Source organism: Typopeltis vanoorti, chromosome 10, assembly GCF_054136105.1.
Source record: "Typopeltis vanoorti isolate ZY-2024b chromosome 10, IOZ_Tvanoo_1.0, whole genome shotgun sequence".
Lineage (NCBI taxonomy): Eukaryota > Metazoa > Arthropoda > Arachnida > Uropygi > Thelyphonidae > Typopeltis > Typopeltis vanoorti.
The window spans coordinates 72386706-72402674 of record NC_143558.1 but is presented as its reverse complement, the minus strand read 5'-3'; the positions used below and the strand labels follow the sequence as shown (position 1 = coordinate 72402674).

Sequence of the window (15969 nt, the reverse complement as noted above, 5' to 3'; positions counted from 1 at the left end):
TGTAAGGACTTACCTGATTTTAAAGCAGTTCAACGTAGCGTGATGCTCGGTGACCTAATTAATCATAAAATAAACACTCACTTTTTTTTCCATTTTCTTCTCTAATGGATTAAAAAAAACGAAAGTAGTATATCTGAAGTTAAAGAAATTTTAACAGAAAAAGTATAATATATTAATGCTTAACATTATCTGGAAAAAAAAGAAAAAATTCAAAATAGCTTTGCTATTCCTAGATCGATATAGTATATTATACATTTTTAATCTGTCTTTCTAGCCAGAGTTCTCAAATTACCTGGATATTTAAAAGAGGGAAATTTAAAATAAACAAGTGCATGTACTTCAGGAACTCTCATAGTCTTATCAAATATTATATGTATTTTCGTTTTCATTCATCATATAAAAAACAATGCTTTGAAATTGGGTTTTAAAAAGGGGCGGAATAAAAATTACAGACAAATTTTCGATCGGGTAAAAACAGTTTCCAATTATCATTGTGTAATACATAGCAATCTCGTATGAAAATCTGTAATTTTTCAGACTTCAAATCCATCCTATCGTTGACAAAATGTCGAACTGATAACAACGAAGCCTCACATTATCTGCATGTCACGCTCGGATGACAATTTCCCCTCAGCACTTTGTTAATCCCGGGATGCTAGCTTTCTACAGCGCCAAATGGCAGGAGGCTGATTAGTGCAACACACAACCATATATGGTAAGTAGCGAGGCACTTTGCCTCGCATGCTGCGGATCCAAAATTGAATCGAATAGTGAAGGAAAGTTAGAACTGGGCTCTATCAATACTAAGTTTCACAAAATAATGCGGTGTTAAAGCATCTTTAACACCGCATTATTTTGCGTATATTTACCCCCAAAAAATTAAGATACAAAAGTATTGTATTGCTGTATCTTATTTTATCCTTTAGGTACAGTATATAGAAAAAAAACGAAACAAGTCTGAGGATGTAAGACCGAAACTAGAAAGTGCTCAAGAAATCAATCCGGGCATTGACTCCACCTATTCAGAAAATGAACATCCACAGAAGTTCTCGAGTGTCCACCACTTGATATATTATTATTAGGAGATTTAGCCTGATAGATTCGCCTATATTCTTGTTTTTATTCGCCTATATTGCATACTAATCGCTGACTCATAAAATTCGTGTATCGTAAAAGACACACACTGAGCTCTTTTACTGAACTATCATCATCTTGACATCTACTGATTCAAATAGCATGGACGTGCATGAGCATAAAGCTCTTTGAATAAGTGAACATCTGTCTTACGCAACTTTCTTTTTTGTGGATAGTACGTATAGTAATCCATTATTTTAAAGCATATAAGATATGTTATTTATTTATTGTTTGCATCAGCTATTATTGCACTTCCTGCATCAATGGAACTGTCGATGCAGATAACGAAAATTCATTCATGCATGAAAATAAATATGTCGATGACAACTAGACTGGTTTGGCTGTTCTTTAAAGGTTCAAACTCCACTATGAGGGGAATGCATGATAATAAATGTATTTTGACGATTTCCTTTTCCTGGTGACATCTCGCTTATGAGCACTAGATGCGCCTGAAAACGTTTCCTGTGTGATCTCTAGAGGCCAAGCAACCTGATGTCTCAAATTTGGGAAATAAGTGTGCCAGTTATTGTATTTCAAGCATCTGTTTGCCTCATCCTATATTTCTTAAGTTGCATCATATGTATTACTAAGAATCCAAGATTGTTTAATGAGTTGAATATACTAGTTGAACATATTGATTGATAGTATTTAGCCTTACGGCTGTTTGGGGGTAGCTATATATGCCACCATCTAGGGAAATGATTATGAGCAAGGTGGTTTCCCATTGCCTTCCTTGCTGTACTAAATCCTATGACTGTAGCCTGTGTGTTCACGGGACCGGTTTGCTTGCGGGATGAAAAACCCCAGATAAACTGGTGGGAAAAAACCTGCTCTCCACGCCCAAGACCGGCTAACTTGGCTATGGCTGAGGAAGATCCTTAAGCCCCTCACGTCTTCGACGGGAATCGAACCTAGGACACTCCTTCCCCAGGCATATGGTTGCGAAGCGCATAGCCACTAGGCTAACCGCGCGGTTAGTTGAACATATATCTAAATAAAAAAAAAAAAAAAAAAAAAAAAAATACGTGAATCACACGCACAAAGGTTGCAAACTTTCATGCATGAGTACCATGAGTGGAGTAAGGATTGAATAATTCGGAAACCTTACTCTAGAGACCAAACATGGAACTTATAAAGCACTTCAGGCCTTCAATAAGTAGAGTAGTATCCTCACGCTAGGCAATGAAATCAAGCAATGTAATGAAAATAAATATACTGAATTAAATTTTATTTCATTATAAATGATTATAAATTTAATTATAACGAAGCTTCTTCTTTCTTTAGAAAGCTCTTGTTATTGGACTGGTTCAGTTATTTTAATGAAAGATCCGACTTGTGAAAGATCTTTCTGTTTGTCAATCGCATAGTATTATTAATAGCAAGAAATCTAAACTCTGCTGGCTGCGAATATATTATAATTACGTGGCACTTCCATGAAGTCCTATATCTATCGTTCGGGGGGGTCTAAATTACCCACCCCCATCTTCCACATTCTTCTTCAAGTATTGTTAATTGTGTGTATTCTAGTTGGGTTGCCTCTTTTGAGAAAGGAAAAATTCTGTTTTTTGATGGTGAGGGGAGGGAGACTTTTACCTCCTTGTGAGACCGACTAACTCATCATCTATTGCATCAGTTCCCACCTGGGGGTGCACGACAAATAATCAGTAATGGTGGGAAAAAAACCTCATTTCCACTATTTTACATTAAGATAAGCACAACAAAAGTTGTCAGTATTTAAAAACAGCTATTTTAAAAACAAGGGGTACAATCTATAGAAATGGGTTTAAAGGGATACACAAGTGGAAAAAGGTTGGGAACCACTGTTCTATTGAAAGCCCATATAGATTCCTCACGTCACGTGAGAATCAAACCCGTTATTTTTTTTCACCCAAAGGGCAGACGTTGCATTTTTCCCCATAGTAATAGGTGAGAGAGAGAGAGAGAGAGAGGAGTAGTATAGAGGAAAGTTATAGACAGGAGTGAGAGGGTATATACGGTAGTTGGACAATGGAAACACTTGTTATACACACATTTCTTTATTAATATTGTGTTGGACCACCTTTTGCCTTCAGCACAGCCTGAATTCTTCTTAGAATGGATTTAAAATAAGTTTTGAATAGTTTTTGGTGGAATTCTGCACCATTCTTCTTGAAGAACATCTTCAAGTTGTTTTAAAGACATCGTAGGTGGGAATCCGTTTCTTATTCTAGTCTTCACATCTGACCCGATGTCAGTTTTGGAGACTAGAAGATTCAATAATGATTCAATAATTCAATAATGTCCAAATCTGGTGATTGTGCTGGCTAGGGAAGATGTTGAAGTTCTCCTTCATGGTCTTCAAACCACTATATAGTCCAAGCTCTGTGAATGGGAGCATTATCATCTTGGAATAGTGCATTGTTGTTTGGATCATGGGATGCACTTATGGCAGAATTACTGCGAGGAAGATTTAATGATGGGACCAACAGAATACCACGATACTGCTGCCCAGACCATCACAGAATCACCCCCGTGTTTTACTGTTGGAACCACGCATTCTGGATTGTGGGCTTCCTTGGATGTTCTCCAAACGTAAACTCGTCATTATGTAGAAAACTGAAGAAGATCGACACATCTCACCATATCACACATTTTCGTTTTCTAATATCCAGGTTTGGCGGTCGTGATGCCATCGTTTACGCAATTACACCTCTACCGTGAATACTGGATTTATGAAGCTCATATTGGACAGTTTTTATGGAAACAGGTTCTTCAAGATGAATATTGTTTTGCTGTTAACTGTGCAGCAGTAGTTCTGTGATTTTTCGAAACAATCCTTCTCAATGTCCGACGATCTCTTTCTGTCATTTTTGATTTTTGCTTACTGTTTCTTTTCCATGATGTTGCCTTGTTGTGATTTGTGCATGCCGACATAACCTTAGAAATTGTCGATCTCGATACACCTAATAATGTGGTAGTTTTTGTCACAGCTCCAGTTAAACGCGCACCAATGATTTCCTCTCTTTCAAAGTCGGACAAGTCTCCTATTTTCGAAATTTTTAACATGAATTATCACTCAGTACAATCACTAATGCAGATGCAAGAGAACTAGAGTGTAAACTAAACAAAAAAAAAATCGGTACTGCTACCCACTGCAAGTTTTTTCAATGTAGCCAACACAAAGAAATTCTATTCCTAAATACTATATTGAGGTCTCATCAGTGGGAGCCAGACCCAGAGGTGATGATACTAAGGTGGAAGTAATGTAGAAGTCATATTTACCTATACCAGCTGCCAAAAGATGTCACAGCTTATTATTAAAATTCTCTGGATTAGAGATAAGTTGATGGGAGTTTTTTCACTTGGCTATGCTACCAACCTTTTAGTGTGACTTTTCGTGTTTTCATTATTTGAGTGTAGTGCAAGTAAAAACTTTATAAAATTGTAAAAAAAAACTGATAAAAAAATAAAAATAAACAGATAAAAAAATAAAAATAAACAAAAAGTTTTATTATTTATCATCCTTTAACCCTTTAACAGGCAGAAAAATCCAGAAGTTCAAAAAATTCAAAAGTACAAAATTTCATTTATTTGCCACCTAACTTTTATTTATTTTTATTCTTTATTATTATTATTTTTTTGGGGACCCCAAATATAATTTGCCTAGGGGCCCCAACTATCCTTAATCCGGCACTGTATAACACCATGTCATTAAACCAATATATTACTATTGATATTCATTCACTAGCCGGTGTCTTGCAGGACAACACTTCGAATTTCATGAAGAAAATCCCCTACCACCTTCGTATCGGAGTGGCTAACTCGCCTTCAGTTAAACATTCCTTATAAAGATTCTTTGCAAGATGGAATTCGAACCACGTCTTTTCAACAGAAATATATAAGTTTTTGCTGTATTTCATTTTGACTTTATTGGAACTACAAACCTATAAAGTGAGCAATTCTCATTGACTTCGTTTTACATTTACAGACTATCCTCTCTCAGACTTAATAAGCTCTGCGAAGACCCGAAGAAAAAAATTTGATGATCCTCATAACAAAGCAAGGTTTCGTGCAATGTCTATTAAGAGAGAAACTTGTTAATTATAACAGCGAAGCAACGTATCAAAGCAAGTAACGCTAAGTATTTCATCAACTAATTAGTCAGGACGTGATCACACATATTCCAACTGCTCTGAATATATCCGGTCGTGTGGTTTTTAATATCACTTAAGAGGTATTAGTTAAGATAATTAACTAATACCTCTTATAATAAGATAATTATTAGTTATCCTAACTAATATCTCTTAACTAATACCTTAACTAATAATTATCTTCTTAGTTAAGGTATTATTAGAATAAAAATCTTTAACAGTGCACTTCGGTCCCACATGCATTAATATTTAATAGGCAAGTTATCTAATAGTAAAGACAAGGGTGAACGTTATTTCCAGTCTTATTCATCATCTATATAGATCACATTATGAAAAAAGTGGCATTAGGCCTAATATTAGAAATGGACATGTCAAACTTAGTTCTTTGCTTTATGCAGGTCTCCAGGATTCTCTAAAGCTGAATAACAGCTGTAACAAATTTGGCATGAAAATCAGCAAGAAAAAGACCAAAACTATAAAAATAGGCAAGCATATCGAAAACTTCAGCTGCATTCCAAATGGAGATCCTATAGAACAAAAAAAATATTTCAGCCATTTAGGCACAGTTTTAGTGAAGATGGCAAATTAAATATGAAAATAGACTGCAGCTGGCTACCCATCATACTAAAGCTGGTATGATGGGTAGCCAGCTGAAGAAATTTATATGGAATAAGAGCTTAATTAGTCGAAACATCAAACTAGCAGTGTTCAGACCAGTTTTAAGTTATGGATCTGAGAGTTTGGTTAGAAATAAAGCACTTGATCAATGACTAGAGACCACAGATATGAGGATTCTCAGAAAAATTAGGGGAGTGAACGGATGGCATCAGTGGCAGAATCATATTAAAGATGAAGATATTAGGAAGAAACTTGACATTGTTAGCATTCAAGAATGTGTCAGAAGAACTAATCTAAGATGGTTTGGCCACTTAAATAGAATGGATGAAGGTTAGCAAAACAGGTATTCAGTGCCAAGATGAGAGAAAAGAGACCTGGGGAAAGATTAATGTCCATATTGATTGATTCGTTCATAAGTGCCTTAGAAGAACGAAATGTTAGATATGACAATACTGGAGTGCTCATAAATAACAGTTAATGGATGATGATGAATGATTTTTTTTCAATGTTTTCATTACGACAGTATCTTAATATAGCATCGAGTAAGATAGAAATTTCATTGCTTTTTATTTATTTTCTATTTTTAGAAACTTAAATAATTTTCGATGTGATTCGAACCAATGAAAGGTTTAAACCTATTGCACGTTCAGTACTGTGGATGACATTAAGGCAACCAATAAAAAGAATAGTGGTGTCTCCTTATGGCGATCAAAATGCCACCATTAAACGGCATGGCATCAGCATTTTATGAAATAGGCCCAAAACATGTATTTTTTGGTCCCAAATGCAGCGAAATAGTTATTACGAAGTATATGATGTGTGATGTTTTTCTTTATGCGCAAAAAAAAAAACAGATATTCGCGAGAATTTGCTACATTTATTGTGTGGACGAATTGAGGTGAATGAATATTTAAGACTGCTTTCGAATAGATTATCTGCTACAAAAGTGCAAAATACTTAAAGTGTTATTGGGAACCCTCTAGAAGTGTTATTTTGGAAAAGTCAAATTATTCTGCTTCCAAAGCATCGTAGGTACTATAAGAGTGGACTTATCATTCTGTCGTGATGACAGAATGATGCCAGCATACGGTTCGTCATGAACCTGAATTTGTATTGCATTTAGGAAATTCAGAAGGACGTTTTTCATTACGAAGAGAATATCCTATCCTGTCTTTTTGGTAATCTGAGGACTGTTATCTTTTGTATGACAATGTTCCAATGATCTATTATTTTCCTTTACGATATTTTTGGACAGTGAAAAACCTTGTTGCCCAAGTCGTTTATTGTCTGTGGTGAAAGTTTGTCTTGTTTGCTTTTCGTGTGATATTTAAGAAAGGTTTTTATTTCATTCCACTTCTGTGGGACCTGTAATATTACTATTCTGATGTTCAGTTTTATTTATTTATTTTATGAAATGGTGTTTTTTTATTTTATTGCACTGGATGAAGTCGAATTCGGTTAGCCAAAAATAGATGCCGACTATCTTTGGATTATCTTAATTTTCACTTATGATTTATATAAGCAGGGAGTCGCGCGAATAAAGAAACGAAGTTTTAACTAAAGATGATTTCTTTATTTACGCCTTTCTCTACGTTTCTAGCATTAACACGTACAATAAGGAAATCAGACGACCTACTTACCTATTGAGACGATGTTAGTGAATGTCTGGAGGGCTGCTGAGTGTTTTGTGAAATAGGCCAGGTGTTTTCAAGCAAACAGACCAGCAGCGCTGGATGAGGAGTGCTACATTTCCTCCATTTACCATTCAGATCGGAGAGTATTGGCAACGATTGTATGCAGCTTATGGCACAGCTGCTGACGAGCAGGCCTGCGAAGCGTGTTTGTGGCGTTAGGAGAAGTAACGTGCTACTGATCGTCCTGAGTACCGTGTATGTGCTTTATATTTTGGCTGGAGCATCGGTGTTTATGCTACTGGAATTGCCAGTGGAAAATGGTTTAATTGTGAAGCTTCGAACACTAAGGAATAACTTCCTTAGGAACCATGAATGCCTGACAGGTAAGCCAGTAAACTAAGATTTTTTTTTTTGGAGAGTGACATCTACAAGCATAACAGGGACATTTGTCAAAATTTTTTTTTAAAAATTCGTGACAAATATAGAAAATAATTTTTATCAGTAATGAACACACTCTCTCTCTCTCTCTCTCTCTCTCACACACACACACAATTTTCTCTCTTTGACAACACAGAAGACATTACACACTTTGTTGCAAAAAATATAATCAATACATCGGCGTTTAACAAATTTTACAATGATCCACCTATGGTCGCGATGATAAATGCTGCTCGTATCGATAAAATTTCCGCTAAATGTTGCTAAAATAAACAAATGAAGCATTTTCTCTATTCTGCCGTCAAAACTGTAATTTTCTGTAGTGAAGTTCTGGTCAGTTTGGTGTTGGTCTCATCCCATCGTACTAATTCTACTTATTTATTTCGTATCCAAACACAAGTGGTACAACAGTAAGTAATTGGTACAACATTATTTACAACAAATTAGGATACATTAAGAATGAGAACAGCTTAAATTTAGTAAGTAAATTATACTGGGAATAATAATTAAATATGAAAAAAAAAAGGAAACTATACATAACTTATATACAATAAATATGGTCAGATGTTCCTCCAGTATCTTGCTCAATCAACTGCTCTTTTTGTGAGGATATAAGGTCCTCTTTTGTGCAAGGTGATTGAAGAAGGGGACAAGAAAGAAGGTATTCCATGGACTAGGTTGTTCCACACTCACAATTATCTGGTCCAGTGAGTTAGCCCCATTTGATGAGGTTGTCTTTGCTCTAACTCTACTCAAAGGTGTCAATAAAGTTCATATCAGGATTCTCACAACATAATTAAGATAATTGCCCAAAAATTAACTTATTGTGAGTTGTTTCTTTTTTCTGGGGGACGACGACAGTGGCCGTCCATAACAGAAGAATACTCACACTATAGCACCACTGCCACCATACTTAACAGTGGGACACAGACTAATAAATCATGTCCTTTTGAGCATACTCAAAATAGACACTCTTCTGATTTGCGGAGTGTCTCTCGTGATTTGCCATTCCATAGAACAGATTACTAACGGTCCTGCTCGCCAGTCATGCTAGTTCAGAGACACAAGCCAAAATCAGGCATTCTCCGGAAGATGTTTGGCTCATACTTAGGATCCTTTTCATAGAAAATGTAAATATAGTCAAGTGGAGTTGCCAGTTGAAATAAGAATTTAAAGACTTGAGGAATACAAGATTTTTATTCTTTTGTTTAGTTATTATTTTTTGTTCGTATAAAATTTATTGAAAAAAGCATTTTCCTCTGCTGCTTATTATTATTATTATTAACCTGAGTAAAAATTGTCATTTTTCAACAGTAAATCGTGTGTTGTTTAAGATGTAAAAAGAGGATTATTTAATTATCTCAGAATTAAATAATCGCATCGCTTTCGGTCATAAGATGTGTCAAAGTCGCCAGCCGACGAAAATTACGAATATTTATTCTTCTGACTAAAATGATCATTAAAAATAAACGTAAAACTCAAATGAATTAAAGATCTTTATAGTATGCATTGGTAATCAAAGATGAACAGCAGAAACCACTGTTTCTTTTTAATAGCATTTGCAAAATAAATTAACAACTTAAATGATAAAATATGTACAGTCTCTCTTTTTGAAGAGAGCAAAAAAGGCATTAATGTCTACTAAGATGCTATTATGAAATTCGCACTCTCGATACTCAAGGTGCTTAGGAAAGCTAGCTTTCTTGAGCATTGTTATCGGCAGCTCGTTCTTCATGTGTTTAATTCCCAAAACGAACTTCCCCCTAATAACAAGCACAGCTGTGGTCAACAAACATTTGATCGAGAAAACAGTTTTATCCAGAAGCCGGAGAGAGGAATTGACTATTGTCAATCTTTTCTATGACTGATTGCTAATTCAATAAAACAAACACCGATGGAGACGCATTTTTATCAGTTTTATATTTATGATTTTCAAATACTAAAAATTGAGCACATTATATTTTTTCATTAAACTTAAGATCTAAAAAAAGTCTTATGATTCATTGCATTGTTTCCCTATCTTAGGTTATACAAAGGACTTACTAGTTTTCAACTGTTAATATTAGGCGATTGTCGATGTTAATGAGATATTCCAATTATAACAATACGCAAGTTCTACCTCAGTTCCCTTTCTGCCACCTGATAATTCGTGCTTCACCACTTGAATACAGAAAAATCGAGATAATTGTTGTTTTCTTTATTATATTAGCGAATCTTTACAAAACGAATTGGATCACCCATTTTTGATCAACTGATATTGCTATAATGTTAACAGAAATAACTGTTATAGACACTTACTGCCTGATGGTATAGGCTACAGGCTTAGCATTGCCCAACTGTCCTGAAGAAACTGTTCTCCGAGATCATTGTGAAAACTGAATAGTTTGTAAGGCATGGGTTTCCAAGTGATGTTAAAATTTTAATTAGTTCAAGATGGTGTAGAAGTTGGAGAATAGTCTGAATAGATTATTTGCCTTATTCCTTTCCGAAAGGAAAAGACAAAAGCAGTGGCGCACTCAGGATTTAATCTTCGGGTGTGTGTGTGTGGGGGGGGGGGTTGAGCAGACGATTTGAGAATACACACTGCATATCGCATAGGACCTATGACTAAGAATCTGCAATGATTGCCAATACATGATACCCGTGATCTCCTCTGGCACGGCTTGGGCAAACGAAGTAGCGCTCCGTCCGCCTGAGCACTACTTCGTTCGCCTTCTGTTCACAGCGGCCGTGATTCCCGAGAGCTATAGAGCAGTGTTTCCCAACCTTTTTGATGTCGTGGACCCTCTGTAGCGAATGTTAATATGTCACGGACCCCTGTAGCGAATGGTAATATGTCGCGGACCCCCCCCCCCCGTAGCGAATATTAATTCACCCCTGCCTCCATAAAATCCAAAATCGAAATTTTTTATATTTTACATATCATAAAGAAGAAGTAATAAATTACAATTTTACAACACTAAATGTGTCATTTATGACAATGCAATACTGTTATAAATGGAGATATCCGGAAGAATATAAACATATCAATTAGGCCAGGTGTGAGCAACATGATAAGATAAAGTTTAAGGAAAATAAACTATCCCGCGGACTCCCTTTGAATTACTCGCGGACCCCGGGGGTCCGCGGAGCACAGATTGGGAAACACTGCTATAGGGTATTCCCACCTTATGTTATGTGACTGCTAATTCAAAAGTAGTAGAAACAGAAGACACGACACATAAATAAAAAAAAAAATTGAATTTTAATTATGAAAAGATTTTTGGAAAATTTTCTAGTTTTTCCCCCCTTTTTCTTTGAGGGTGCCAGGGCCTATTGCCCTCTCCCCCGGGTGCGCCACTGGACAAAAGATTTTCACTCTTGGTTTTCTCACTACCTCACAGCTCTGAAATGTATCTGGCAAAATTACTGTACTACCAACAACTAACTAGTATAGTTTATAAACTGGCATTGGCATGAGGTTTATCACTCACAGATCCAGGTATTTCTCCAACCTCTGCACCACCTCGACCTAGCCAAAGTTTTAACTTACATGGCAACCCATGATTTCTGAACTCTTCAGTTTTTACAAGACCAACTATTAGCGGATCACAGAAAAGTGTTATTTTTTAATCGTGACTGAAACAAACTAAAGCTAAATATGACGTCTTTTAATAGCATGTGTTCTTGGTCGGTTTTTGCAGAAGGAAAAAAAAAATGAGTTTTCTGCAGAAAGAAAGATCAAAGTGCAAGTTATCTTTTGTGTTCTGTTGACACATGCACTTCGCAAAGACAGAATTGCGCCGTTCACAGTGCACAGATGTATAGTAACGTTTTTGCTTGCTAAATTCAAGTTTTCAGTTACTGTGAACAGAAATTTGGACCGGGAACCCTGAGGCCATTGTGGCAGGGATCAAGTTGCTGGTCTGGTTGGCCAAGTGTTTAATGTATCTGCTCTCCAGCAAAAAGGTGTTGGATTGAATCCCATTGTTGACATTTAAGTTTTACGAATGTCTTTAGTGGATGGAAATCGCATTCTAAAAGGTACAAAATATCCTGGCAGAAATCTCTGCTGCTGCAGACTAAGCTGAACGGCTTAAAAAGCTTTCTGTAAGGCATGACAACGTACGTATAACCTATTTTAGCATTCTTAATCATTTCGCTATAAAGTATATGGTTTTTTTAAGAGAGAAAATAACTTTACTTATTTTCTCTGTTTGGGAGTGTCCAATTTCACAGTCAGACGGATGACATTGCATATTTCTTTTGGTTGGGAACAATCAGTTTCAATCTATTTATGACGAAGTTTTGTAAGGCTTTTCTTCCAATTCAAAGAGTTGGTTTATAGGGTTTTTTTCAGTTGTACTTGGTACGTTGTTTTTTCACATTAATTTTCATTTCTTTCGTTTTTTTTCTTTGTTGTAAACTAATTTTATTTTGATTATTTTTCTTACAGATATCTGTGAGCTAGCATACATGCATTGTATGCATAATCTAGGTCATCGAGCTTTTTCTTTATTTTCCATGACATTCTCTAGTATCTGCCATTTTTTGTCTGCATTAAAACATGATCCAGCACACTGGTATAAATAATATGAAAGATCCAACATATTTATCATATTCTAGATATTGTTTGGAAAGATTGTGCCAGAATTTTTATCATGCCATACCTGGCAGTGAAATTTATTGTCACTTTGCTTAATGGGTTTATTATTTCTTGTGCCATTCCTTTATTTTGAAATGTGAGACATTAGTGAGACATGGCTGACAGGGGATGATATAGCTAGTGGGATAGAATGTGAAGGGTATAGTGCAGGGTTCACAACCCTATGCCCGCGGGCATAGGGTTGTGATCCTACAAGCAGAGACAAGCAAGTTATTGTTCCTCTGTATCGAGCCTTGATAAGACCCCATCTTGATTACTGTGCCCAGATCTGAGCACCAGGTTTCTTCTTGATGGGGAGGAGGTGGAGAGGATCCAGAGGCGAGTGACCAAGATAATAGCAGGTCTATGGAATGAACCTTATGAGAACAGGTTGAAGATTTGTAGGTTGCAGAAATTGGTAGATAGGCAGTAAAGGGGTGATATGATTGAGACGTTCAAATTACTGAAGGGTTTCTATAAGATTAATTCAGAGGATATTTTTGAGAACAGGATTGGTGGTGGGAGGACTAGGGGCCATCCATGGAAACTGGGAAATAGTGTGGTTAGCAAGGGTGTTAGAACTAGGTTTTTTACTGGAGAGTGGTGAATGAGCGGAATAAGTTGCCAGAGTTTGTTGTGGGTGCCATGACTGTGAATGAGTTTAAGGGAAAGTATGATAGATACTGTGTGGTTGTTGAGTAGTTGTTTAGGGCCTCCCTCGATGAGTCTAAGGACTCCTTGGAGTTACCCGTAATAATAATAATAATACGTAAGTTTAAAGGGGAATCAAATTCACCAGACTGTTCGTATATTATTAAGCTATTCAGTTATTCTTAAAGTGGTAATATAATCTCTTTGCTTAAAAACCACACGGTTTGCTATCTCTTTATGCTTTCATCTAGAGCAGTGGTTCTCAAACCTTTTGAAGTCGGGGCCCATTTAAAATTCTACAAATAATTGTAGGCGCACTATATACAAATTTCTGAGAAATATGTTTATAATAATTAAGTCAAATATTACAAAAAAAAAATAAATAAAATGAAATATACCTTAAGTTTATTCATTCTTGTATTTATGAGAAACATGAGCCTGATGTGTCCTAGCGATTGCTTCAATGTTTGGGCATATATTTGAAAGGCAAACTCTCATTTCCTCATCAATACATTGAAGAGTTCCTCTCTTTTTACACTTAATTGTGGTGAGGGTAGAAAATCCTAATTCACATAAATATGATGTTGAAAATTGTAGTAAAATGTTCAAAGCTTTTTTAGATATTAACACATATTCTTCTTTTATAGAAATCCAAAAGGCTTCAAGAGACAATTCCTTATGTTTAATTATCAATCCACGATCAGTGGATATAGCTGCCAGTTCTTCTTCTTCTGTTAATGTTAAACCAAAATTACTTGAAGTTTCCATAAATGGGTTTCTAATCCAATCGTATTGTTCAGTGTTAAGTGATGGAAAATAAGAACTCAGTTTTTCTTCTAAACTTGTTAAATGTTCAACTATTATTGGAAGTGTTTCATTTATGCAAGTGTTACTTACCAATGGAAACATTTCCAAATTACCTTCAACAGCTTTTTTTTTCCAAATCTGTAGTTTTCTATGAAACGCTTTCATTTTGTCAGTGGATGTGAGAATATTTTCTTCTTTCCCTTGAATGCTAGTATTCAAAATATTGAGCTGCTGAAATATATCGGCCAAATACTGTAACCTGGCAATCCAAAATTCGCACCGAAGGAGGTTACAAAAATGTAATTGTTTCATCTCTTCAAAAACCGCAAGAAGTTCTTGTCGTAGCTCGTGTACACGGGTAAGTACTTTCCCCGTTGACAGCCACCTCACCTCAGTGTGTAAAAGCAGCCGTCTGTGTTGTGAATCCATATTGATACAAAGCTTTTCGAATAAACGCGATTTGACAGGTCTTGTTTTAATAAAGTTTACCATCTGAACAACTTGATCTAAAACTTCTCTTAATTTTTCTCCCAATGTTTTTGCCATCAAGGCCTCCCTATGAAGAAAGCAGTGAGTTACGATAACATTCTCATTTTGTTTTTTTACAAAAGATGTAAGGCCCTTAACAAAGCCTACCATGGAAGGGGCTCCATCTGTACAAATGCCTACACACGACTTCCATGTTAACTGTCATTTATCAAGATAGCTATTCAAAATGTTAAAAACGTCCTCACCTTTTGTAGACACACTTAATTCTTTGCAAAAAAGAAACTGATTTACTATTTGCTCTTCATTAATAAAACGGACGAATGCTAAGAGTTGCACCTTGTCGGTAATGTCTGTTGACTCATCAACTTGCAATGCAAAATTTGAATACCGAAGTTTATTACTGCATACATTTTTCTCGATATCAGAAGACATTTCTATAATACGCCTGTGAACCGTATCGTTGGACAGAGGAATCTTGCTTATTTTCATTGCTGCTTCATTTCCTAGCATTGTCATGACCATTTTTTTGCATGCAGGCAAAATAAGTGACTCACCTAAAGTATGATCTTTCATATTTTTTGCTATCAGTTCTGAGACTTGATAAGAAGCGTTTTTAGCTTTATCAGAAACAGTCATTATACTTTTAAAAGAATTTGCCGCTTTTGTTTGCTGTTCAGACAATCTCTTGAAAAAACTTACAGATTTATCTTGTAAATTAGAGTGTATAGTTTTAAAATGTTTACTCAAGTTACTAGGAAGCAATGATCCATTTGCTATTTTACATCCACATACTAAACATAGCGGCAAAGGATGATCTTCACTTCCGGTCCAAGTGAAACCAAAGCTTAAATAACTTTCATTATATTTGCGAGTAGGCTGCGATTTTGCTTTCTTACTTGCACTTAACTTTTGCTCACTTCCAGAATCTGATTCTTCAATATCATGCTTCTTTTTGAGAAATCTATCCATTTTATTTGGGTGTATTTATCTGGAAATAAGTAATATGCACATAACATCCGCTTCCAACACTTTTAAAATAAGTAATATACACAACAAGAATAAACCATATTCTTGTTCTCTTTGCAAGAAAATCCGCTGTTAATTAACATAACAATGATGTGTTGACAAAAAGAGCGGTATATCCGTAATGAAAAGGTATAATAGAGTAACTATATTTATTTTTATATCTGGACACATATTTCTCTGGAATACGACAGGGTGCACCCGGAAATCTTCTAGGGCGCACCCTTTAATTCTCTAGATCAGTGGTTCTCAAAGATTGATTCTTGAAAGGACTGGCTTGCTAAATATTTTGCTATAACACACTGCAAGTGTTTCTCTCCAGTTATTGTACTTTCCTAAATCCCCTTTATTGGTTTTGGTGTTTTTACTATTGCCACTGTCTTCAAGTCACTAATGAATTCCTCTTTTCTGAAATATGATT

General features: G+C 35.7%; 1 protein-coding gene across 1 annotated transcript in view; it reads left to right on the top strand.

Annotated features, from left to right (window-relative positions):
- Positions 1-7676: 7676 nt before the first annotated feature.
- Positions 7677-15969, top strand: part of LOC150102504 (potassium channel subfamily K member 1-like) — a 67756-nt gene continuing 59463 nt past the window's right edge. Inside the window, exon 1 of the mRNA XM_090399605.1 lies at positions 7677-7899. Coding sequence (XP_090255731.1) covers positions 7677-7899 — 223 coding nt within the window. The remainder of the gene's footprint in view (positions 7900-15969) is intronic.